At 38.0% G+C, this 27,181-nt stretch overlaps 2 protein-coding genes across 4 annotated transcripts; one reads left to right on the forward strand and one right to left on the reverse strand.

The window, feature by feature from the left end:
- The first annotated feature begins 2,755 nt into the window (after positions 1–2,755).
- LOC121765151 (plasma membrane ATPase 3-like) lies at positions 2,756–8,429 on the forward strand. 3 transcript variants are annotated; one of them, XM_042161188.1, is made up of 21 exons: positions 2,756–2,875; positions 3,045–3,194; positions 3,298–3,417; positions 3,701–3,799; positions 3,883–4,020; positions 4,095–4,229; positions 4,318–4,704; positions 4,784–4,903; positions 4,996–5,115; positions 5,199–5,321; positions 5,407–5,511; positions 5,648–5,792; positions 5,993–6,157; positions 6,295–6,533; positions 6,679–6,711; positions 6,794–6,875; positions 6,975–7,135; positions 7,320–7,505; positions 7,588–7,770; positions 7,846–8,024; positions 8,112–8,429. In XM_042161188.1, exons 2-21 carry the CDS (start codon positions 3,141–3,143, stop codon positions 8,206–8,208), a joined length of 2,871 nt encoding a protein of 956 aa, XP_042017122.1. In that variant the 5' UTR covers positions 2,756–2,875; positions 3,045–3,140; the 3' UTR covers positions 8,209–8,429. The 3 variants fall into 3 exon arrangements, with proteins under 3 accessions (XP_042017122.1, XP_042017121.1, XP_042017120.1); XM_042161187.1 differs by having other exon boundaries at positions 2,774–2,927; XM_042161186.1 differs by having other exon boundaries at positions 2,777–2,931.
- Positions 8,430–8,623: 194 nt separating this feature from the next.
- On the reverse strand, positions 8,624–9,106 carry LOC121764407 (protein NRT1/ PTR FAMILY 2.11-like). Its single transcript, XM_042160432.1, has one exon. It carries the CDS (start codon positions 9,104–9,106, stop codon positions 8,624–8,626), a length of 483 nt encoding a protein of 160 aa, XP_042016366.1.
- Between the last annotated feature and the right edge of the window lie 18,075 nt (positions 9,107–27,181).

The raw sequence follows: 27,181 nt of genomic DNA on the forward strand, positions 1-27,181 counted from the left end.
GGTACAGTACTTTTTAAAGGTGACTTTCAATACCTAATATAGTAATATTATTTCACTAACTTCTTCCCCAAAGTTTCGTCAGCCATTTTCTTCTTTCATTATCTTTTGCAAATTTTCGATCCTCAAAATTTGTCCAACCCCTTCACATCATTCAGTTCCAGCAATTTAATCTGCAATTATATTGGCTTTGAAAGGGCTTAAAACTGTTATCATTAATTTTCATAAAATTTATAAATAGAAAAAGATGAAAAAAATCTTGTTGGGGAGGGTTTAAGCCCTTCCATCCCTCCACCTGTGTCCGCCAATGATACTTCATATGAAAAGTTAGGCTAACAAAACTAGGAAACTTATCGATTTAACGTTAGTGCTAGTAGGTAGTTCATCTTCTCCACCGACTTATTGAAAGTAACATAATATAATTAATAGTTGATGGTGTCTTTACCTAAAAGCAAAAATGAGTTGATTGATTTAGTAAAGGAAACCTTTGTAAATTAAAACAAGCTAACCCTTCTCCAATCACAAGAGCTTAACTTAAAATTAAAACGCACCATAAAATTAATGGGACCTAATGCTTCATTCTTTCATTATCGCAATCATCTAAACTACTCCTATAATGTTATACTTACTATCACAATTAATACAAGTACTTTGACTTTCACCCTTGACTAGATGCTAAAAGGATATAGTATACATTAGTACTTTTATTCACATAGATATAAGTGAATTTTCGCTTTTTGTAGCAGGTGGATTTGATTTATCACAAAATTCGTCGGTATTATAAGAAAAATTGCACTAAGTACTCTGTACTTATAACACCACTAATCATGTGACCAATAGAATTCCGACAGTTTTGATTTTTCCTTTAAACGGAATCTCAAAAAAGCATCTGAATAAAAGAGTAGTTAAAAAGCAAATAAGAATCTCTTTTTGCTCTTACATAATCTGATATCTAGGTACTATTTTAATAAAACAATTAAAAGAAATGAACATGTCATATATAAAACGTGATAGCCTTCATTTAAATAATTTAATGCTTTAAAAAAAGTTGGAATGATTTTGGCTTTTATACGACAAGAAAAAGCACTCTGATAGTGAATTTTGTTTTTAACATAAACACAAATTACATTAATGCAAATAATTGGCGCTTAAACTTGGACACGTTTCAATTAATTAATACTTCCTCCATCCCTCACTATTTCCTTTTTAGTTTATCACACAAGAATATGCACTTTTTAATTTTGGAAAGTCTTTATTTTCTAATGAAGTGAGACTCGTTCTCCACTAATAATACTTTATTTTCTTTTTTATCTTTACATCTCTCTTACTTTATCAATTCTATATTAAAATTTATGTCAACTCCAAAGTTCATATTCTTCGGGTAACGAGCGAGTAACTAGTAGTATAAGTCACTCACGGGCCACGGCTAAAATAAAAATATATAATCACTTTTCGATTAAACTAAAAATTATTCACTCATGACTAAATTAAAAACATATAATCACTTAAAAATGGGGAGCACGTATATATGCCTATTGTACATCTATCTGGAATTACATTAGGTCACCTTTTTCTTTTAATATTTAATACTCCTACTAATTTAGAAGTTGATTAGGTAAGATACTAAATCATCGTAGCTGAATCTAATCGATTTAAGTCTAGATCACGATTAAAGAACACTTAATTATTAAAAGCCAAAAATGAATGTTTATCATTAGGGTTAGTTGTAAAAAAACCTTAAACTTGACCAAATTAATTTTAGCTGTCGATGCATTTTATAATTTATATGCATTCAACACAAACTATTTTTGTTCAGAATAGCTGTCGGTGTATTTAAAAAGTACTATTAACCAGAATCAGTGATATTTTACTTAGAAAACAATAATAAAAAGTCAACACTTGGTCGTTTCAATAAATAATGAAGGAAAATGAAAAAACTTCATTTAGCGAATCTTGTTTTAAAAAATTCGAACAAGAAAAATCTACCTTTATCAGCCTAAAATTGCAAACTACTGTCCCAATTATTTTTGTATCAACAATTTCTTGATTTAGAGCAAAGACGATGCGATCGCCAACCAAGCAACACGGCTTAAAATTTTATTTCTCGAACTATTTATTTCTTCTTCCATTTTGGAGTGCTTACCACACTACAAAACAACATGTTTCCCATAAATCAGGCATCCTTTTCTAGCAGAAAATCAAACCCTTAAAAAAATGTTTGTATGAATTGAAGTAATCATTCAAACACACGACACCCACAAGTGAGGGAGAGAGAGAATTGCCATATCTTAGTTGAGACCGATTTCTTCCGAAAGAGGGTTAATAAAAGAGAGATGGTGGACACCCGTGTAATAATTGCAACTCTAGTAAGATACTAGTAGTACTACAAATAATTTAAGATTTTATGGAATTATTATTGTAAGAATTGCAAAAGGGAAATTTAAAAAGAAAAGAAGAAGATGAGAAGAGGTGCAAATGGATGTGTATCTATATCGCGGTGAAGGAAATTAGTAGGGTTGCGTGCCCATGTGCAGTTGGCTTTTTACTACTGCTTTTATCTTTCTCAACATTTCATAAATTCAAAAAAGATTCAATCTTTACACTCCAAATCCATCTTGCACCATAAAAAAAAATCCATCTTGCACCAGAAAGTATATAAATTTTAAGAAAAAAACACATCGAAAGTTTTTATCTTTATTCCAATCAAATTCTTTCTATATTAAAATAAGTTAAGGTACAAATATTGATGCTTGATGGTTCAAGTACCTAAAAGCTAAACTACCAAAACAAAGAGAGTGAAAAAAGATTTTTTTCTTCTCATGTTTCAAAACAAAAGTCCGTTCTACCATATAAATAATGAGAAATGCAAAAGACAAAGGTTATGCTCTACTGTAACGTATCACTAGTTATAGATTATAGATTTGGTGTTGGTGGGTGAGCATCATTGTTTCTTTTGAAATCTTATTTGCTTATTCTGCTCAAGTCTTAGTTTTTTTTTTCACCTGGGGCTGCTTCACAATTTCTTTACAACTCAAACAAATTTGCAGCTGCATCAACACGCCTCTTGTTCATGGTGGTTCTTGGATAGTTGTTGATCTGCAAGAGGGTTTTTGGTTAAAGTTCAGAGTTTTCAGCTTTTGAAGATGGGGGAGAAGCCTGAAGTTCTTGATGCTGTGTTGAAGGAGACTGTGGATTTGGTAATGGATCTGATGATTGGGATTCAAGTTTTTCGTGATTGTTGAGTGTGCGCCAGCTTCTTTTGTTTCAAGTTGTGGGCTGATGGATTGTGTCTGTTTGCAGGAGAACATACCCATTGAGGAAGTGTTTGAGAATCTAAGATGCACAAAAGCAGGTCTTACAACTCAGGCTGCTGAGGAAAGATTGGTCATTTTTGGACACAACAAGCTTGAGGAGAAGAAGGTTTTTGAACTTCCTTTCAATTCTGATTTGTTATATGATTCTTTCTTTCATTTTCTACTTTAAGTGCTTTGTGTAATGTGGTTCACGAAGTCTTTTGCGTCTTAACTCATCTTTAACCTCTTTTGTTTTCCTCCATTTTCGGCTCTTCAGCTCCAAATGAGGTACTGTTTGATGTTTGTTAAGTGTAAATCTTGACTATTGGCGTTTCACTGTTTTCATTTGAACCAGTTGAATTTTTTGCTTGTTTCATTATCTAAAATCCACTACTTTCTTATTGTCTCAGGAAAGCAAATTACTTAATTTTTTGGGGTTTATGTGGAACCCTCTTTCATGGGTCATGGAAGCTGCTGCTATAATGGCGATTGCTCTTGCAAATGGTGGAGTAAGGACTCTATTTCTGCCTAGTTTGTTTTTCTCTTTCCTTTTTCTGGAGAGAAATATTGATCTTTGATTTCATATTGGCAGGGCAAGCCTCCGGATTGGCAGGACTTTGTGGGTATCATCACATTGCTTGTGATGAACTCTACAATCAGTTTTCTCGAGGAAAACAATGCTGGAAATGCAGCAGCTGCTCTCATGGCCCGTCTTGCTCCGAAAGCCAAAGTTAGTTTTGTCTTGTTTTAGGTTTCCTGATGTGTATTTTTTGGAGATCCATCTCATCAGTTGTGGTTGTGAAGGTCCTAAGAGATGAAAGGTGGAGTGAGGAGGAGGCGTCCATATTAGTGCCTGGTGATATCATCAGCATTAAACTGGGAGATATCGTTCCTGCTGATGCTCGTTTGCTTGATGGCGATCCACTGAAAATCGACCAGGTGTGTGTGGCCTGTCTTCATGAACATTTATGCTGATATAGTCTTTTGTTCTGTAACTGGATTCATCATTCATGATGTCGTTGTACAGTCTGCTTTGACGGGCGAGTCCCTTCCTGTGACAAAGGGGCCAGGGGATGGTGTCTACTCTGGTTCCACCTGCAAACAGGGAGAGATCGAGGCTATTGTTATTGCCACTGGAGTTCACACCTTTTTTGGGAAGGCAGCACACCTTGTTGATTCTACTAATCAAGTCGGGCACTTCCAGAAGGTTTTGACTGCAATTGGAAACTTTTGCATATGCTCTATTGCCGTGGGGATGATTATAGAGATCATCGTTATGTACCCTATTCAACATAGGAAATACCGCCCCGGGATTGACAATCTTCTGGTGCTGCTCATTGGAGGAATTCCAATTGCCATGCCTACTGTTCTTTCAGTTACAATGGCCATTGGTTCTCATCGCTTGGCTCAGCAGGTGGGCTTTATCTTATCAGAACGTTGGTTAAATGCTTCTCGGGTGATTGCAGTATGTAACTGGGTATTTGTCCGTGCAGGGAGCTATCACAAAGCGAATGACTGCCATAGAGGAGATGGCCGGCATGGATGTTCTGTGCAGTGATAAGACCGGGACTCTGACACTGAATAAGCTTACCGTTGACAAGAATCTTATTGAGGTCAGAGATTCATCCTTCTCTCACTAGTATGCCTTTGTTACTTCCTGTTATGGAGATTGAAACTTTGGTCCCCTCTCAACTCTTGTGCATAGGTTTTTGCCAAAGGCGTTGATGCAGATATGGTTGTTCTAATGGCTGCTCGAGCATCTAGAACAGAAAATCAAGATGCGATCGATGCAGCGATAGTTGGAATGCTGGCTGACCCAAAAGAGGTATTTTACTCTTTGTGATGTCATATAATGGAAAATACTGGTTTCAATGTTTCTGGAAGTTACTTAAACGGTTCAACGAACAGGCACGTGCTGGAGTTCGTGAGGTACATTTCCTTCCTTTTAACCCCACCGACAAACGGACTGCATTGACTTACATAGATGGTGAAGGAAAATGGCACAGGGTCAGTAAAGGTGCACCGGAGCAGGTATAGTCCTTAGTCTTAGTAATATGTTTATTTATTTATTTTTTAATAATGGTAATGCTAATTGTCGCATGCAACGTGCCTCCAGATTCTAAACCTTGCACACAACAAGTCTGAGATAGAGCGAAGGGTTCATACTGTTATCGACAAGTTTGCTGAGCGAGGCTTGAGATCGCTTGCAGTGGCATACCAGGTATATATATATATATATATATATGCATTAATCTTTGTATTGAAAGGGTGTATGTAATTGCCTCTTTTTATCATATTTCATTCAACTTTTATGCATTTGCTGTAGCTTGAGATGCAACCAATTCTCGTTCTTGCAGGAAGTTCCAGAAGGAACTAAGGAGAGTCCTGGAGGCCCATGGCAGTTCATTGGTCTCATGCCTCTCTTCGATCCACCCAGGCATGACAGTGCAGAAACTATAAGGCGGGCTCTAAATCTTGGAGTGAATGTTAAGATGATAACCGGTGAAACTCTTATTGCAACCTAGAAATATAAAGTCACTTTTTTTGTTAAATTCTGGTTATATTCACAATGCTGAGGATCCGATGAATGTAAAGATGATAGCTCGTTATATCAAGTTGTGCTTGTTTGATAGTTAGTTCTATGGCTATCTTCCTACACGAAGTTCCTTGTTTTGAATGTTTTTTCAAATATGGTTTGACAGGGGATCAGCTTGCGATAGGAAAGGAAACAGGGCGGAGGTTGGGGATGGGAACTAACATGTATCCTTCGTCGGCTTTACTGGGACAGAACAAAGATGAATCAATCGCCTCTCTACCAATCGATGAACTCATAGAGAAGGCTGACGGTTTTGCTGGTGTCTTCCCTGGTAATTTTTTCCAGTTTATTCATCATCAAACAGAATATAGCCAATTTTGAATATGGAATCTTGCAAAGTGTAACTAAGAAATGCATTCTTAATTTTTCTTTACTTGCATGCTAATTTTGGATGTTGGCCTTGGCCAGAACACAAGTATGAAATAGTGAAGCGGCTGCAAGCCAGGAAGCATATATGTGGAATGACTGGTGATGGAGTCAACGACGCTCCTGCTCTGAAGAAGGCTGACATTGGAATTGCTGTTGCTGATGCGACTGATGCAGCTCGCAGTGCTTCTGATATTGTACTCACAGAACCTGGCCTCAGCGTCATTATTAGCGCTGTTTTAACTAGTCGGGCGATCTTCCAAAGGATGAAAAACTACACGGTACTACCTTATCTCTACATCCTAACACTTGATGTCAAATTTATGACTAACATAGTAAAGACACATATTCTGTTTTGTGGGCTGTTCTAACTTGCTTATATGATAAATGAGCTCATTAACGTTCCCGTTTTTTCTTTCTTTCCAGATTTATGCTGTTTCCATAACAATCCGTATTGTGGTATGTTCTGTATTCGTCATTCTTCTTTTGTCAGATTCCTTCGATTTTCTTTTTAATCTTAACGTTTAGTCTTGTGTATCAGCTTGGCTTCATGCTGTTAGCTCTGATATGGGAATTCGACTTTCCTCCTTTTATGGTGCTTATCATTGCCATTCTCAACGATGGTTTGCTCTCCCCCCCCCCCCCTCTTTCTACACGCACACGCACCTGCACCTATTTTTAGTGCTTCTCTTGACATTTTTCCTGCAACGCTTATGGTGAAGGTACGATCATGACCATATCGAAAGATAGAGTGAAACCATCGCCTCTTCCGGACAGCTGGAAGCTTTCTGAGATTTTCGCAACTGGAGTCATTCTAGGTGGTTACTTGGCAATGATGACAGTCATATTCTTTTGGGCAGCATACAAAACAGATTTCTTTCCGGTGCGCTGATCTTGCTCTATGAAGCTATTCTTCGAAACTATTCTTTTACTATCGGGCTGCCATCCGTTTCTCTGTTACCAAGACTGTTACAAATGTTTGTGGACTCATATATAGCCACTTCAAACCAGGCCAATTTCTTCAAAAGTTGTATATGTAATGTGTTTGAAATTGTTGTTTCTGCCAGAGAATATTTGGCGTGTCGACCCTGGAGAAGACTGCACACGATGACTTCAGGAAGCTCGCTTCAGCAATATACCTTCAAGTGAGCACTATCAGTCAGGCTCTCATATTTGTCACAAGATCCCGAAACTGGTCATATGTTGAGCGTCCCGGCTTGTTGCTCGTAGCTGCATTCGTGGTTGCACAACTGGTAAGCAAAAACTCCTTCATCGCCAAATCAATCTGAATCTCCCATCCAAACACCCCTTGATTTTCGTACTAATCCAAAACAGGTTGCCACTTTGATCGCCGTCTATGCAAACTGGAGCTTCGCAGCGATTGAAGGGATTGGGTGGGGCTGGGCAGGGGTGATCTGGCTTTACAACATCATCTTCTACATCCCGCTTGATATCATCAAATTCTTGACCCGCTACGCTCTAAGTGGAAGGGCTTGGGATCTTGTTCTTGAGCAAAGGGTGAGGAGTCTGCATACCACCTCTGTGTTCTTGATTGATTTTTCACTTTCTAATGGGATTTTATCTACATTGCAGATTGCTTTCACCAGGAAGAAGGATTTCGGGAAAGAGCAACGCGAACTCCAATGGGCGCATGCGCAGAGGACCCTTCACGGCCTGCAAGTACCCGACACCAAACTGTTCAGCGAAACCAACAACTTCTCCGAACTCAATCAGTTGGCCGAGGAAGCAAAGAGGAGAGCTGAGATTGCTAGGTAATAAATTATTATGCTCTACAAATTAAAAGACATTCTCAACAAGCTGAAGTTCTCCGTTCTCATACGGTGTAACTCTGTTTGCAGGTTAAGGGAGCTGCATACGCTGAAAGGCCACGTGGAATCCGTCGTGAGGTTAAAGGGTCTCGACATAGAGACGATCCAGCAAGCGTACACTGTATGAGAAGATGCTGCATTTGCACTAGTGTACTTTTCCTTGTAATATTTAAGTTACTACTTTTAGAATTGAATGTTCATATAAACATGAAACAGATTTAGTTTTTGTGTTTCTGTTTCCAAAATCTGTTTTTGAGTCAGTGATAGAAACATGCAACATTACTGTCTGTGTACATGTGAATAACATACTTAGTAGGGAAATTCATTAGTTTCTTTTGTTTCTTCCCATTTTTTCTATATTTATACATAATTGTTGTGGTTCAAATCATCTCACATCGGAGAATTAGTGGAGTACATGTGCAAGCAATATATAAGTGCAGCTATGATGAAGCCTTTTGGAAAGTGTCCTAAACTGTGAAAACTTAGCCAAAAACGGATAATATTATATTAATGTGAGTTCTGGTGTGCATCGCTGAACTCAATCAAGCAGAATGATGATCGAGTTTGTTCGGAGAAACAAGGGTTACGTCATGATCGTCCGTGGTCTTGTACCGATACCAATTTGCGCAGACGAGAAAGTAGCAGAAATTGATAGAACACAAGATAGCAACGAGGTAGTAGAAGTAATCGAGCCTCCCCTGGTTCAAATCCTCGGGCAGCCAGTTCCCGCCCGAATCCCCGGCCGTCATCCGATGCACGGTGGAGATGAGGAAGCTGTAGGCGTAATTCAATGCCGCGCTGCCAAGGAAGAAAAAAGGGCCCACGACCCTCATATTCTCCGGGAACTGCTTGTAGTAGAACTCGAGCTGCCCGATGGCGTTGAGCACCTCCGCGAGGCCGCCCAGCGCCAGCTGCGGCACCAGCCACATCGCCGACATTGGCGACGCGCCACCGATATGGAGGGCGGCGCTCTTGTCTTCGGGGTTTATCTTGTCATCTTCACAAATGATTGCAGCTTTGTCCATGAATCTGCACATACAATATATGATGTATGGGGTTACTTTTTGACATAAATAGACCAGTATGATACTCCACAAGCTTAGGAGATTTGTTATAATATTAATGCAATACAATGAAATACTACTTCATGCCGCCATCTTTGAAACAAGACTGTGAGCTAAGTAGTTTGAAAAGACACATTTTATATGCAAATGGAGCTTCCCCAAACTCTATTAAAATACTTGCAATTACCCTACTTAATAATTAATGGTTGTTATGGTAGGTGAACAAGACGAGTTAGTTAATTTACACTTTCATACTCACCAATTTCTAAGAACAAAATGCACTTTCGACTTTGGCAATATTTTCCGATTAAATCAGGCTAACTCTTTTTTGACTTGTCACTAGCTAGCATTAGTGACTCTTATGTCAAAATTTAAAACTAAATACATTTATTAGACACTAGTATGTACAAAGCCAAAATTACGTTTTATTCTCAATTTGCACTTAACCCAATCAAGGATTTTACATGTATTAATTATTTATAGGGAAATTAAGACATTGACCATGCATATTTTAATATTCTACTAATACTTAATGGGTGGTTTGCCAATTTTTAACTCAAAAGTGATCCTGACATCTGTATTGACTGTATCATAGTAGTATCAAACTCGTGTAAATTAAGATTCATTCAGCTTTTATTTTGTTAAGAAAGAAAATGATCTCAACAGTAAAAGGAGGAAAGCAAATTAAACTAGTGTAGTACTACACTCAATGATTAATAAGTTCATTCCACTCAATGAAATAAATAGTATATGATGCCCTGCATTATTTGAAGATATGAAATCGACGCATCGATATTCGGATAAAATTAAAAGAGGGATTTAACGGTCACAAGACGCTAATAAAACTATTTTGAACTAAACTGATCAGAATTGCATACTTCGTCCCATATTTTAATTGGGGTAGTGATTTAGAGACATAATATCTCCATGCCATAATACCCTATGTTTTTTTGCCATAACTATTTTTAAGATTGAGACTATTTTACCCTAACATTAACAATACCATGAAATATGCACTATTTTGTTCTCATCATCAATATATCCAGATATATACTATTACTATTGTTTCCAAAAAATAAGATTATATTCCATAATTTTAGGAATTATTTAATACTATGAAAATAATTGGATAGACTACTACTCACGTTTTAAATTATTTATTGTATCATATATCAACTAATTGAGATTTAAAATTAAGAATATAAATAATCATAAACTCATTTTATTAATATTATCTAATATAAAGAGTTAGGAAGAAAATATTAAAATAGTTTAAAAATTTTAAGAACATATGATTATATAATCTTAGTTGTAATATTAAAAAAATAAGAAATTAAATTTTTTGAATGTAAAAAAATTAAAATTAAAATTATGAAAATTTTAAAATACAAACTCAACAAGTATTAATACTCCACTGTCATATATCAATGTTAATTTGTTGCATGATATATCGAACTGAGTTAAGAATTAGAGTAATATTTATACTAAAATAAGAGAAAATATTAACTACATAACTTAAAAATATTAAATTGACTTTTAAGAACATGCGATTATATTTTTTATCGATGTCCGATTGTAGCATTCCAAAAAATAAGAATTTAAATAAATTAAAATTTTAGAACATAAAGAATTAGAATCAAATCCGCAAACTCAATCAGTATGATTATCAAATTTTAATTTGTTGAATAATATAGTGAATGAGCCAATAACTCTAATATTTTGTAAAGAAAAAGAGAAAACTTTAAGTATATGTCTTTAGAATATTAAATAGATGAGTTAAGAATATGTGATTTTTTTTATTGAGGTTTAATGTAATATTTTAAAAATTAAGATTTTAAAAGAAATTAAAATTTTTGAAAGTAAAGAATTAAAACTATAAAATTCTTAAAATAAAAGCACTAAACTTAATTAGTAATATTATATATCAAATTTTAATTTATTGCATAGTTAGTGGACCCAAGAAGTCTAATCGTACTATTTTATAAAAGAGTAGACGAGTTGAGAGTTTAAATAAATTTAAAAATTGGAAAGTAGAGAATTAAAATTTAGATTATGAAAATTTTAAAATCAAAACCGTAAACTTAGTTAATACTCTTACACTCATATACTCATATTTTAATTTGTTGCATGTTACAATGAATTTGAGCTAAGTACTCTAATATATTACAAAGAAAAGAAAACAAATAATTATATATATTTATAATATAAAAAATATGAGTTAAAAACATTTGATTATTTTTGTGATCGGGGGTTCAACATAACGTTCCAAAAATCATAAATTTTAAAAATTATAATTTTGGAAAGTAAACGATTAAAATTGAAATTATGAAATTATTTCAAAACCGCATACTCAATTAGTATTAATACACCACATATTAAATTTTAATTTGTTGCATGTTGTGAATTTATTAAGAAAAACAGAAAATATTATCCACATATATTTATAATATTAAAGAGACGAGTTAAGAAAGTATGATTATTTTTTGATTGAGCATCGATTTTAACGCTCCAAATTTTAAGAATTTTAAAGAAAATAAAAAATTATTATATTTTAAAAATCAAATTCTTACGCACAAACAAACAATTTCCAGTAAAGAGAGAACTGAAACTACTGGAGATTGAGTACGCACGAGCAGTGGCGGAGCCAGAGATTTCATAATGGGGGGTCCAAAATTAAACTTTAAAAAAAATTACATAAATTAAATTATAAGGTTCAAAATGTAAAAGTCAAATGCAATCACATCATAACATTTGTCTTCTATTCTTCATCTTCTGAAACCGCTGCATAATAGTTTCATTGGTAACTTTAACAAACACATCCTTACTTGGAAGATTCTCTAAATCATGATTACGTGGTTGACACGGACCTTTAAGTAAGTAAGCTCTGCGAACTTGTTCTATTAAATTTGGTGGATAACTCATTATATCAGGTCGTTCTCCTGGATCACTTGGAAGATTCTCTAAATCAACCTTACTTTTATCTTCATTCGATAATTCTTGAGGTTTTTTTTTTTTTAAAATTAACTTCATATATTTATATCATATATATGAAGGAGGAAATTACAAATCAACTCCTATAACAAGGAGGAAAGACAAATTGAAATTACAAATCAACTCCTATAACAAGGAGGAAAGACAAATTACGCCACCTAGGGTTCGAACTCGAGACCTCCAGGATGGACGCGGTATCCAGCACCCTTTATCGGTAGGCCAAGGGGCTTGGATTCGATAATTCTTGAGGTTGAAGAAGTGAAGGTTCAACTGATGAAGAATCAACGGAAGAAAGTTTCTTGAAATAACGATCCATATACCTACAAAAATAGTCAACACTGATTAAGTTCAAAATATTTGATATTTTCTGTATGCAAAACTATTAACACACACATCAAATAAATAATTGGAGTTATAAAATTCCAACTACAGAACCACCGTAGTCCGTAGCCATTGAATTACATAAGCTATCTTCTTTCTCCCCCTTTGAATTATTATTGCAGCCAAACAAAAAAACAACCTATGTAGAAAAATTAATTGAATTATATTTGAGTTTTGAATATACCTAGTTCTAGTTTACCAGATTTCAGACTTGGAACGGCAGAATGAATACGCTAAATTCAGACTTGGATTGGAACGGCAGAATGAATACGCTAAATTAAGAGGCACGATTCATATATATTTTGCTGAAACCTATCTCTAATATTATATTTATTATAAATTATAATTATTGTGAAATTACTAAAATACCCCTAAGTTTTTTAAGAATTAGTGGGGGGACCATGGGCCCTCCTGGCCCCACCCTCCCTTCGCCCCTGCGCACGAGAAAGGAGGCGATGGAGCCGTATCCGAGGGTCTTGTAGTGGCTGAGGTAGGCTCAGACTAAGGTGGCGAGGTTGGTGGTGCCGTTGAAGGTGTTGATGAGTGAAGTTGCGGAAATGCGTTTCACGTTGAACACTGTGGTGAGATACACTTGAAGGTTTGACAGTATGCCGATTGCTCCAAATTTTTGGAAGGTTTCGTTTCCTGCATGTGTAATATGTTATGCAAATCAAGAAATTTCACATGTACATTTTTGGGGCGGGGAATTACCGATGACGAAAGGCATGACTTTGAGGCCTCTGTAGTGATTTTTGGAGGTGGTGATTTCATCGGTGTTTCTTCTTCTTTCTTCTCCATTTCTTTTCACGGAGTTGTGATATAGTATATGTTAGGATTGAAGGTTGAAAATGATGCATGAATGCATGGCTGATGTGAAGGCAGTTAAATCAGTTAAAGACCGTTGCCCTCAGATCAAGATTCTGATGTGAAATCTGTTGGTTTTCTTGAGCGGTTATGACGAGAGATGGAGAGTATAAAGACTCAGTGATCTCGGAGCTGCATGAAAAAAATTTCATTCTACAACAACACTCATTTTAGAAGTCGAGTTTCTTCTTTTGTATTCTCATTTGTGATCGAGCGATTCTTGTGAGTAGGTCGCGTTGCATCTCAATTCTGGGATTGTGATAGAGTGTGAGTGTTGTATAATCCTTCATAAATAAACTCTATTCATTCCCTCCCGTGGACGTAGGCCATTAAAGGCCGAACCACGTAAACACTTGAGTTCTTTACTTTCTTCATTTGTTCAAGTTGCATGCAATCATATTCTCTGTGTTGGATCGATCTTTGTTGGTGATTACTTTCACAAATTGGCGCCGTCTGTGGGAAGCGTGGCTAAAGAAAAAGGATCCAGAGGAATTGGGGTACGAGAACTTGGTTTCTTGAAGGTAACTTGATCGTTGCACATCTTCTATTCGACAATATGTCGACTGCTAAATTTGATCTCGAAAAGTTCAATGGGAATAATGATTTTGGGTTGTGGAGGCTCAAAATGAAGGCTGTGCTTATGCAACAAGGCTTGTGGGAGATCTTGAAGAAGGAAACGATCACTGAGGCAGAAAAGGCTGATCCTAAGCATCAAGATCAGCAAGATAAGGCGTATTCGACCTTGATTTTGAGCCTCAATGATCGAGTGCTCAGGGAGATCTCTAAGGAAGAAACTGCAACGGGTGTATGGAAGAAGCTTGAGTCATTGTATATGACTAAGTCCCTCTCCAACCGGCTCCTATTGAAGCAAAGGCTATTCACATTCAAATTCACCGAGTCAAGAGGCATTGGGGAGCAGCTTGAAGAGTTTGCAAAATGCGTGGACGACTTGGAGAATATAGAAGAGGACATCAAGGATGAAGACAAGGCTCTGATGCTACTTAATGCGCTGCCCAAGAGCTTTGAGCAATTCAAGGATGCCATTCTTCTTGGTAGGGATTCAAAGGTTACTTATGAGGAGGTTAATTCGGCTCTTAAGTTGAAGGAGTCTCAGAAATCTGCAGCAAAACCCTTGGATCCTACATCAGAAAGTTTGAATGTGCGAGAGGAGTCTAAGAGATTTGGAAAGAAGAAATTCCAGAAGAAGTATAAGCCATGGAAAGAAAAGGCAGGAGAGGTGAAAGAATCCAGATCTTGCCACTACTGCAAGAAACCGGGACACATTAAGAAGAACTGCTTTGCACTCAAGAAGAAGCAGCAAGATCAGATGGCTACACAAAATACTGCAGATCTGGTTGAAGAAGTGCATGCTGCAGAGGCTCTGAATATTTTTGATCAAGACATCAGAGATGTATGGATCATGGACAGTGGATGTAGCTTCCACATGAGTTCTCATATTGAATGGTTTGAGAATTTGAAAATTTCAGATGGTGTAGTTCTGCTGGGAAATGATCAAGAATGCAAAGTGGTAGGGGTTGAAAATGTCAGATTGAAGATGGCCGATGGGACCATCAGAGTCCTTTCTGATGTCAGATATATCCCTCACATTAAAAGAAATTTGATATCCTTAGGAGTACTTGAGAAGAGTGGATGCTCTTTTGAATCATCTAATGGGCACATGAAGGTGATCAAGAATGGAAAGATAGTGATTACTGCAGTCAGAAAAAGAAGCCTCTATTATCTACAAGCTCAGGTGATTGGTGGTGAGGTTAATGCAGTGAGCAAAGTGGACCTTGATATATGGCATCTCAGGCTGGGTCATGTATCAGAATCTGGACTGAAGATTCTTGCCAAGAATGGAGTAATAAACACTGAGGGGTCTGCAAGCTTGAGAGCATGTGAAGATTGTGTACTGGGGAAAAGCAAGAAACAACCCTATGGGACTGGAAAGCATACATCAGGAAGGCCATTGGACTACACTCACAGTGACATATGGGGTCCCTCACCGTTCCAACAATCGGTGGATGCAGGTATTTTCTGACATTCATTGATGACTTTTCTAGAAGAATATGGATTTATGTCATGAAGGAGAAGTCAGACACTTTTGCTAAGTTTAGAGAATGGTGCATTGAAGTAGAAGTTGAGAAAGGGACACCATTGAAATGTCTTAGGACAGATAACGGGTTAGAGTTTTTTTTCACATGAGTTTGATGACTTCTGCAAAATGAAAGGAATAAAGCGGCATAGAACCGTGCCAAACAACCCTCAGCAAAATGGGGTTGCTGAAAGAGCCAACCGCACCATACTTGAAAGGGTCAGATGTATGCTGTCAAGTTCTGGAATGGAGAAGAGGTTTTGGGGTGAAGCTGCTGCAACTGCAGTGTTCTTGTTGAATAAATGTCCATCCTCAGCTATCAACATGGATACACCGAATTTAAGGTGGTATGGTTCACATGGTGACTACACAAGATTAAGGCCATTCGGATGCAAGGCTTTCTCTCATGTTAGAAGAGGCAAGCTTGAATCAAGAGCAGTTAAGTGTGCTATGATAGGATATCAAAGGGGAGTGAAGGGTTATCGTTTATGGTCTATGGAACCTGGAAATAATAAGGTTATAATCAGTAGAGATGTGACCTTTAGAGAAATGGAGATGCCCTACATTGAAAGAAGATTACTCCAGGAATCTGACACAAGGAATGGCACTTCAGTGGAGGTGGAGCTGCCTGGAAAGAGTGACTCAGAATCTGATGTGGATTCAGAATCCAATGATGAATCCCAGACAACATCTAATGATGATGGAGGTCAAGGATTGGATGTTTTGAGAGACTATCAACTAGCAAGGGATAGGCCAAGGAGAGTAATAACTCCACCAACTAGATACAGCAATTCTGGGTTGGTTTATTATGCTATTTGTGTGGCAGAAAGGGATAGAATGTTCTGAGCCATTGAACTACAAAGAAGCATTGAAGAGCAGTGAGAGAGCCAGATGGATTAAGGCGATGAAGGAAGAGATGGACTCTCTTATCAGAAACAAAACTTGGGTTCTTGTGACTAGAACTAAGCTACAAACTCTGATTGGATGTAAATGGATCTTCAAGAGGAAGATTGAAGCTGCTCTTGGGAATAAGGTCAGGTACAAGGCTCGGCTTGTAGCTAAAGGGTACACACAGAAAGAAGGAATAGACTACAATGAAGTGTTCTCCCCGGTGGTCAAGCACAGCTCCATTAGAATCCTTATGGCAGTGGTATGTCAAAATGATTGGGAACTCCAGCAGATGGATGTGAAAACGGCTTTCCTTCATGGTGAGTTGGAAGAGAGCATTTATATGGAGCAGCCAGAGGGATTCATTGAGCCAGGGAATGAAGATAAAGTGTGTCTTTTGAAGAGAAGTCTCTACGGGCTGAAGCAGAGTTCTAGGCAGTGGAACAAGAGATTTAATGAGCATATGTTAAGCATTGGCTTTGATAGATCAGAATATGATAGTTGTGTCTACCTGAAGAGAAAGAATGGAAAGACAATAGCATATCTACTCCTCTATGTCGATGACATGCTGATAGCAGGGTCAGAAATCTCAGAAATTGAACAGATAAAGGCGGATTTGAGTTTGAGTTTTGAAATGAAAGACTTGGGTAATGCTAAGAGGATATTGGGTATGGATATCATAAGAGATAGGAGAAAGGGTACGTTGTGGCTGACACAACAAGATTACATCAATAAGGTGTTAAAAAAATTCCAGATGACTGAATCAAGATCAGTCATGACTCCACTCGGCCCACACTTCAAGTTGAGTTCAGAACAGAAGCCTCCGACAGAAGAAGAAAGAAGGGAGATGAGCAGTGTGCCATTTGCCAATATAGTAGGAAGTGTAATGTATACTATGGTGTGCACAAGGCCTGATATAGCTCATGCTATAAGTTGTGTGAGCAGATACATGTCTGATCCGGGGAAGGTCCACTGGCAGGCTTTGAAGTGGATATTGAGGTACCTTAAGGGATCAGAAAATATTGGGATATTGTATGAGCGAGGATATGATACAATCAGAGATGCATCTATGGGTTTTTGTGACTCAGATTTTGCTACAAACTATGATAACAGAAAGTCACAAACAGGTTACATATTTACTCTCTACAATTCTGCTATCTCATGGAAGTCAGGCTTGCAATCTGTGGTTGCGTTATCAACAACAGAGGCAGAGTATATTGCACTTGCTGAGGCTGTGAAAGAGAGCTTTTGGATAAAAGGGATCCTCAAAGACTTTGGAATTCATCAGAAGGCTATTACTATCCCCTGTGACAGTAGTAGTGCGATTAGCTTAACCAAACATCAAGTGTTTCATGAACGGAGCAAACACATAGATGTTAGGTTGCATTTTGTAAGGGATGAAGTGAACAAATGAGAGGTCAAGATTAAGAAGGTGAGGACTGAAGATAATCCTGCGGATATGCTCACAAAAGTACTGCCTGTGTCCAAGTATGAACACTGCTTGGACATGGTTTCTGTGGTTCGAAAATGAAAGTGATAGAAGATTGGTCATTGTTCAACCTAGGTGGAGATTTGTTAGGATTGAAGGTTGAAAATGATGCATGAATGCATGGCTGATGTGAAGGCAGTTAAATCAGTTAAAGACCGTTGCCCTCAGATCAAGATTCTGATGTGATATCTGTTGGTTTTCTTGAGCGGTTATGACGAGAGATGGAGAGTATAAAGACTCAGTGATCTCGGAGCTGCATGAAAAAAATTTCATTCTACAACAACACTCATTTTAGAAGTCGAGTTTCTTCTTTTGTATTCTGATTTGTGATCGAGCGATTCTTGTGAGTAGGTCGCGTTGCATCTCAATTCTGGGATTGTGATAGAGTGTGAGTGTTGTATAATCCTTCATAAATAAACTCTATTCATTCCCTCCCGTGGACGTAGGCCATTAAAGGCCGAACCACATAAACACTTGAGTTCTTTACTTTCTTCATTTGTTCAAGTTGCATGCGATCATATTCTCTGTGTTGGATCGATCTTTGTTGGTGATTACTTTCACAGTATAAGGGTTAATATGAAGTGGATGGTGCACTAATATATATTGATGGTGTTTGATTTCATTTCAACTTTTGTTTGTGCTGTTCTATGGCATGTAAATGTATGGACATTGGGGGATGTAGCTGGATTATTATATGAAGTGATTTTTCAATGATTGTTGTTGCTCAACGAAGTTGGATCACTCCATTATTCTTAGTTTTCATTTTATTAGTACTTTATTTATGGGAAAACAAAGTTAATTTTATTGATCACTACATTACTTTCATTTTGGTATTATTAGTTACAGTAATATATAAACTATATGTTCATGATTGTAATTGTACTACTATTATTGAAATATAAACTGATTCTATTCATTACCTATTATATTCATTAACTATTAATTTAATTATAACATAATATATAAAATGCTTTCGTTAATGAGATGTACTTTACATGACAAAGTTGAGGCATCACAAGATGATATACTCCCTCCGTCCACGAATAGGAGTCTCGTTTTTTCATTTTAGTCCGTCCACGAATAAGAGTCTCGGTTCACTTTTACCATAAATAGTAATAGGATCTCACCTTCCACTATCTCATTTCACTCTCATTTCATTTAAAACTAATATATACAAGTGGGACCCCTATACAACTAACCTTTTTCCACCCACTTTTTTCTTAAAATCCGTACCGCCAAGAAGTGGGACTCTTAATGGCGGACCAAGGGAGTAATACTTAAATTGATCATATGATGGAGAATATACCATATCACATGTAATTCTAAAAAAACATATAAAAGGATTTCATGCATTTATTAGTAGATACTAATAAGTAATAAGTATAATACTCCCATGTACTGAGATATAATCAGCTGATACCTATCTTAAATTGATAAGATAACTATGTTAACAATCTTTATTATAGATGTCAATACGAAGACATTTGTATATCAACCAAATACAATTGATATTCGTATCTCCTCTATTGACATCAATAAAAGACATACATATGTCAACTACATTTAGTTAACATACAAAATATCTTCGTATTGACATCCATAACATAGATTGTTGACATAGTTGTCAGTTATCAATTTAAGATAGTTGTCAATCAAACAAGACTCATCCTGTGCAGCTGTACCTTATGTGTTACTCTCTCCGTTCCATATTAATAAAGTCATTTTACTATTTTGGGAAGTTCCAAGTTAATTGAGTCATTACTATTTTTGGCAAAAAGTAATCATCTCTCTTACTTTATTCTCTTTATATCACTAACTTTATTCTCTCTTACTTTATCACAATTCATTTAACACACTGTCCTTAAACTCCGTGCCGAAAAGAAATGCATCTATTAACAAGGAGCGGAGGGAGTATTTGTTTGTATGTGCTTTTAACAATTAGTACTGGTAATAGAACAAATTTGGAAGGAATGAAACGAAATAAAGTATGCATAGATATAATAATTAATTAGTTATATGGAGTCAGTTTCAATATTAATTTGGATACTAATTGACTACAAAACGTTGTTTTTTTTACAAATTAATGAAGGAATAAGTAGGTATGACATGCGCAATTGTGACTTATTTGTCCCCTAGTTTTTAATCTAGTAAGTTTGAAAAATAAGAACATGATCAATCATGGGTGCACTAACTGTGGAAATTAAGATTAATTATCCAATGACCAATCACAGAATCCCTACTTTAGATAAACGATGCTACAACATATATTTTTAACCAAAGATAATGGAATTGTCACGACCACATCTCCTTAATACTAGTGAGTGTAGCTATTTCATGACTAAAAAATACTCTCATCAATCATAAAGTAAACATAAGAGCAACAAATCAACTCGAGGTAATAGTTTCGAAGGCGAATGAGTACATAGTCAAAAGAAAATCAGAGTATCAAGACTAAATTCATAAATTCCTAGAACATAGTTCTATTGCAGCGGAAGAGTTCAAGACAAAATAGTATGTATGAAGACACACTACTTTGGGCTACCTAACTACTTATTAATAGTCATTTCCCAACACCTTTGCCTCCTCGTTCACGTTCGGCCTGCACGTTAGAAAAGAAACATGCAAGGCTAAGTACTTGATATACTCAGTGAGCATAGTGCCAAAAATAAGTTCCTTTTAATTTGTCAGCCACAGTTGAGTGAACACATGGTTTTCATTTTAAAAGACCCGAGTCACTAAATTCCTTTCCTTTCATAAAATTGATTGCGCAATCACATAAACATAGATACCATATCTGAACGTATGTGAACCGGGAATGTGGCCACATTCCACGACGGTCACTGGACCGGCCAACTCGAAAGCTAGCTCACGATCCCCATATGTGTACACTAGTCCAAGTAGGGTTTGCGGCCCTACTGGGACCCGAATTCGATTTAACATGATTGACATAGCCAAGCAGATAGGCAATCGTAAAAGCAAAACATGGCATGACAAACATGTTTAGAAAAGATTCACATTTTCATACTAAAATCACGTTTTGAAAAGAATGCCCACATCAAGCTATTCCTTTAGCTGAAAAGTTTCCTTGATTTAGTCCTAAACGTCGTGCGAAGACGCCCCTTTAGGAACATAAAATAATACTTAATCAGGCTTAAGAAGCCAAATGCTTGACGTGAATGCATCCTAAATGTATGATCATTTTATTCCTTTTTCCTTAATTCATAAGAAGTCTTTGAGCGCTAATTAAATCGGGTGATTTAATTTATGTGGAGGTTTGCAAATTATCCGCTTAACCAAGAGAGTCTTACCTCCTATGCAAAATTATTCGAGCATTAAAATAAAAACCAAAAATCAAGTTTATCATCGTGGAATTAATTAGCGGATTATCAATTACTTGCTCGGGCCAAATATTTAGGAGGACCCGCGATTTAGATGAAATTCTTATCCTAACTTTAAATTATTAAAGAGTGGCCCAACTCTATAATTAAATTCTTCCAAGGGCAGCCCATTCCTCCTTCCAATTAATAAAACAGCCCACTTCTTAAAATAAATCTTTAGTCCATACATTTACTTAAAAGGCTCAAACTAAATAAAAGGATTAGGCCCAAAACATCTCCTCCACTTCCATCGGTCAATTCCTTTCCCCCAATTCATTTCTTCTTCTCAAAACACAACCCAATCCCATTTCAAATCCCTAATTCATAATGGATCCCAAATTGAAAATGGAAATCCCTAGATCTCCAATTCTAGGAGACGGCGCATCCACCTCCCTCAACTATCTCTCTCGCTCGATCTCCAGCCGCGCCGTCTCCACCGCCTCCGTCTCCGGCGAGGGACGATCGGCATCAAGGAGATCTCTCTCTTTCTCTCGGCTGCATCGCCGCTGTCGCGACACCCAATCGCCGCCGCCTCTGTACGGATTCGGCGAGTTGCTGCCGCTGCATGTTCGCGGTGGTGGAGACGCTGATCGCGCCGTCCGTCGTCGTCACTACTCTGGTCGGGGAGTCCTTTGCCTTCGGAGCTGCCTCGCTCTTGCAGCCGCGCATTGCACCGGTCGCCACTGCCTGTCGGACGGTGGGACAGCCGTTGCTGGAACTGTTCAGCCGTAACAACCTGCTGTCCCGTGGAGTCCTCGCGGCTGCAGGTCGTGCCTCTCCGTCACCACGATGCGAACAGCGGCAGCCCCAAAACGCCCCTAAGCCAACTTTTCCTTTACTCAAGTTCTTTCTATTGTTCTAAAATTTGATTCTTGACATTTACTTAATCGATAGCATGGTTTTGTTATTGGTTTGGGGCATGGAGTTTTTTTTTTTTCAAATTATGAATCTTATAAAAGGTAGATTCACATTAAAACCTACATGAACATGCTATTGGTCTAGGCTTAGTGTAGAGAGTACACTTGGGAGTGTGTAATTACCTCTTACGAAGAGAAAGGCATATGGTTCTTGAAATCGAGAGAAAGCAGCTTCCTTGTGTTCTTTGGTCTTTAGGCCATCCACAATAGCAATAGCCCAACCATAGCCTAGCCACGGCCACATCATCAGCACTAAAAATCTTCCTGCCACATCATCAAAACAAGCAAATAGCCCAGCCATAGCCTAACCACATAATATCCACATCACTATTAACAAATATATACAAAATGAAATAATTAACAATCACACAATATACGAAATTTAATTTACGAGACATATACGGAAAACATTAATAATACTATTAAAATTTTAAAAAGTACAATAATTTAAAAAAGTACAATAATTAAAAAAAATTACAATAATTTTTTAAAAAAGTACAATAATTCACTCCTCGTCGCCGTCGTCGTCTCCTCCGTCGCTGTCGCCACCATCGCCTCCGCCTCCGTCGCCGCCGCCTCTACTCCCGGCGGCTTCCCTCCGTGCCGCCTCCAAATCCTCCTGCATGCTCAGGAGCAATGTTTGAAGCAAACTCTTCTCCACGGGGTCCACCGCCGCCCGCCATTCGGCCATCGTCTTGACCATCTGAGCGCGCGTTTGTTGACGCGCGATGAATTTGAGATCCGCTGTGGATTGGCCTAGGGGGATGCCGACTGGACCTCCTGTGAACCCCCGGCGACCCCCCTCGCCTCCCGTTGAGCCCGCCTGTGCCCAACCGGGCGAGTACGGCGAGCAAACGAACGAGGGGTCGGGACCTCCTGGGCCGTCTCAGGGAGGTCGTGGGAACCACCGCTACTGCCGCTGAAATCACTGGAATAGTTCAACCGTTGCTTCTTCGGCCAGCCAGAGTCGACACCTACTCGGAACTTCTCGGAGTCGTTCAGCACAAGATAGCAGTTCCAGTAGGTGAATTCCTTGTACACCCCTTCAGGGGGAAGGCTTTCTCCGCTATCCTCCTGCAGTCGTCCTCCGTTTGCCCACTGCTCATCATGCGGAGGGCGTTGGTGTACAAGCCCGAAAATCGGGAGACTGCAACCCTGATTCGGTCCCACCCCTTCCGGCAATCTTCCCCATTGCGTGGCCTCCCCTCCCGGCAAAACCTCTGGTAGGCTGCTGCTATCTTGCCCCACAAGTTGACGATCCTCTGGTTGTTCGAAACGAGAGGATCGTCGCAAACACTCACCCACACCTTGGACAGCGCGACGTTCTCCGCGTCCGTCCACCTCCTCCGTACCGAGTTGTTGTCCTCACTCGGCTGCGAGGACTCGCCGACCCTTTTCCCCTTGCCTTTCTTCTTTGGGGCGCCCCGACCCCGCACTGCGCCCCCCGTTTGAACGGGAGCATTCGGAACACAGGAAAGATCTAACCCCAAGTCATCGAAGGAGAAAGTGTCAAACTGGGCCGGAGGCCCGGCCTCCGTTGGCGTCGATGTGTGCGACGAACCAGTCGAAAAATCAAAACTGGGGCGATAGACGTCCCCCGGCGTCCCCTGTGTCGCGGGCGTCCCCTGCGTCGCCGGTACCCCCCAGGCATCATCTGCATCCCATCCCGGGTGCCCATCCCAGCATCTGGACACTGGGTGCCCACCCCGACATCGCCGGAAACGCCCCCGGCGGACTCCCTCCCGCTGGTATCCCGGGCATCATCTGCTGCCACGGGTACATGTTGTAGTATGGGTGCATCTGACTCCATCCACCTCCCACGGGGATCGGGGGAGTTTGAGATCCGCTACTCCCTGAAGTAGGCTCGTTGTTGAGATCCATTACCGTTATTGATCTTGTACAGAAATTTAGATAGAGAGAGTACTCGTTAATACAAGTGGTGCGAATGAAAATGACAGGCAAGTCGCGTATATATAGTATTTTGGAAAAAAAAATTAAAAATTCGCGCTAGGCGATCCGGACGCTGCAATAGCGCCTAGCGGATCGCCTAGCGCCGCGGAACCGCCGAGCGCTAGGCGGCTGCAATAGATCGCCTAGCGCACCGCCTAGCGCCGGCGCTCGGCTATGCGGTGCGCTAGGCGCTATTGTGGATGCTCTTAACTCTCGATTGTGATGTTGAGAAAAAGAAAATGATGGTGAGATTGATTGGGGAAAGGTTATATATCTTAATATCTATATATATATATTGCATCTGAGCTTGTGTGATTACCTGATTCCTTGTGGCTGATGGGTTGGGAAATCCCTACTTTAATAAAAAAATGCTTGAAAGACAACAACAACTTCTACTCACTCTCTTACTCCTTGTTGTTATTTGTGGGAACAAAGAATGTGATTTTAAAGTGATGAGTGGTGAAGGGACTACAAATCTTGAAGGCTAATGCAATATATTAGCTGCTGTTGCAGTTTGTTGGAAAAATATGGTAGAACTCAAATCTGCATCTTTTGGCATTTTGTTCACATTGGTTGACAGGTTTGCGAGTTGTACTCGTCAGTAATTAAGGAGTTGTTTCAGCTCTTTGTTCCCTTATTGCAATCAATCCCTTTTTATGATCTTCACCCTACTTTTAATTAATTTGTTTCGATCCTATTATGGAGTACAAGTACTCTTGCATTTTAATAACTTGTCTGATTTTCGCAGGGTGTATAAGAGGAAATGCAGGGGCTGCTTTGAGGGGAGGATTTGCAGCCATTGACTTACCCCTTTAGGCAAGTTCTTGGTCTACCATGCTAAAAGAAGAAGTCCCATTTCCTTGAACAAAAACCCCATTAAACATTCTTGTTCCTTAGCTAATTCAAAAGTTTTTGTCTCATTTTGCAGGTGGAGCAAGATTTGGGCTGCCGAGTTGTTCCCGGGCTCGGCCCGCTGCCCTCGGCCCGACGGATTGCTCGAGAACGGACTGCGATTCGGGCCTAAAGGAAGGACCCGAAGTGCTCGTCTGAAGACTTACATTCCATATCCTTGCTCCGTGCAACTTATTTGAAATTAGTTTGATAGTTTGTTGTGTACGTAGAAAGATATTCGAACTTCTTTAGTCCGAAATAAACTTCTTGTTTCCCCTCTTTTATATACATATTATCGAGGTCGTTTTTGCTCGTTCAATTATTACTTTAACTTTATTTCTTTGCGAACCAACAATTCTAAGCATCAAGAAGAAGTAACGAGTTCCATTTAAAACACGAATCAAGAGAGCGAAAATTCTCTAGTTCGACATTAAACATTAACGGAAAGGATAAAGAAATAAGCGGGTATTACATGAGCGTTTGGAGGAATAATATCCTTCAAAAATTATTATAAGCTCACGTATTTCCCATTATGCATTTATACAATATTAGTACTATATCATTATTAAAAAAAATATGATCAATGTATTTGCACTAATTGCACCAAATTTCTCTCCCAAGGACATCTTTTGGTGCTTCAATTTAATCATTTGACATTTGAGACAAGTTTCACCGGCATCAAATCATAATATTTTATACTAATTACTACTACTGATAAAATAAATTAACCTTAGGTTTTCTCCTATATTTTGCACGTGTTTAATTAGATAAAAGTTTAAAATCTGTTTTAAATTGAATAAAGAAGATGATAATTGCTGGTCATTGAAGTCATGGGTTAAACAATGCAATTAACATCACATTTCTTATAACTTCATGTACGATATAAGCGATAAAGGGTTGTCATTTATAATGTGCAGTACCTAAGTATATTAAATTCAATATATAGTCGTCATTATTAAGAAATGAAAGTATAATTTGTTACAATTAATTATTTGAAATCGAAACGAATTAAATTTATTTTTTTCAAGGTTTTCTGTCACGTCCAGGATCAAGCTGGAACTTCATTTGCGACGTGATTGCACATCTTAAAATTTTACTCTCTAGGTAGTACTACTATTATGCGAAATTGATACTCCCTACGTCCCACATAATTTGACCCAGTTTTCCATTTTGGGCCGTTCCCCTATAATTTGACCCATTTCACTTTTACCATTTTTGATAGTGGATCCCACATTCCACTAACTCATTCCTACTCACATTTAATTATAAAACTAATATATAAAAGTAGGACCCACATTCTACTAACTTTTTCAACTCACTTTTCATTACATTTATTAAAACCCGTGCCCGGTCAAAGTGTCCCAAATTATGTGGGACGGAGGGAGTACTATACTTCAGCAAAGATATTGCACGAATAATCTTAAACCGTGACACGTATTCCGCAGTATCACATCCTCTATTATAGTATGGCACATAAATCCACAGTATAATTGTAGGTGTAATTTAATTATTTAGTATGACAACCTATGTATACTTAGATAATTTTAGTTGTAATTTAATTATTTAGTATGACAACCTACATATATACTAGAAAAACCATAGAATTGGTCAGTGCCTAATATTAAAAATAAACCAAAAAAATCATAAAATGTGAATCTGAATTTTCACAATTATGAATAACTAAGTTATTCGGTTAAATTATAGTACTACTGCTACGTCATATACTCCCTCTCCCTCTATCTAAGAAGAATATACACTTTTAATTAGATATGAACTTTAATATATAATTGATAATAAAAGAAAAGTAGAAAGAAAAAAACTAATTAAAGTATTGTTAGTGGAGAATGAGTCTCATCTCAATAGAGAGAAAATAGTTTCTAAATTTAAAAAGTACATATTCTACTGGGACGGACTAAAAAATAAAGAGCGCATATTAAAGTATTGTTAGTGTAGTAATAGAATATATATACTCTTTCCTTTTAGTCCGTCTCACAAGAATATGCATTTTCTAAATTTGGAAACTTTTTTCTCTCTAATGAGGTGGAACTCATTCTCCACTAGCAATACTTTAATTATTTTTTCTCTCTACATCTCCGTTATTTTACTAGTTTTGCATTAAAACTCGTGACGAACACAAAATGAATATTCTTTTGGGACGGAGGGAGTAACTGGTAAATTAAGAGAAGGATAGAG

This window comes from Salvia splendens, chromosome 14, assembly GCF_004379255.2.
Source record: "Salvia splendens isolate huo1 chromosome 14, SspV2, whole genome shotgun sequence".
Lineage (NCBI taxonomy): Eukaryota > Viridiplantae > Streptophyta > Magnoliopsida > Lamiales > Lamiaceae > Salvia > Salvia splendens.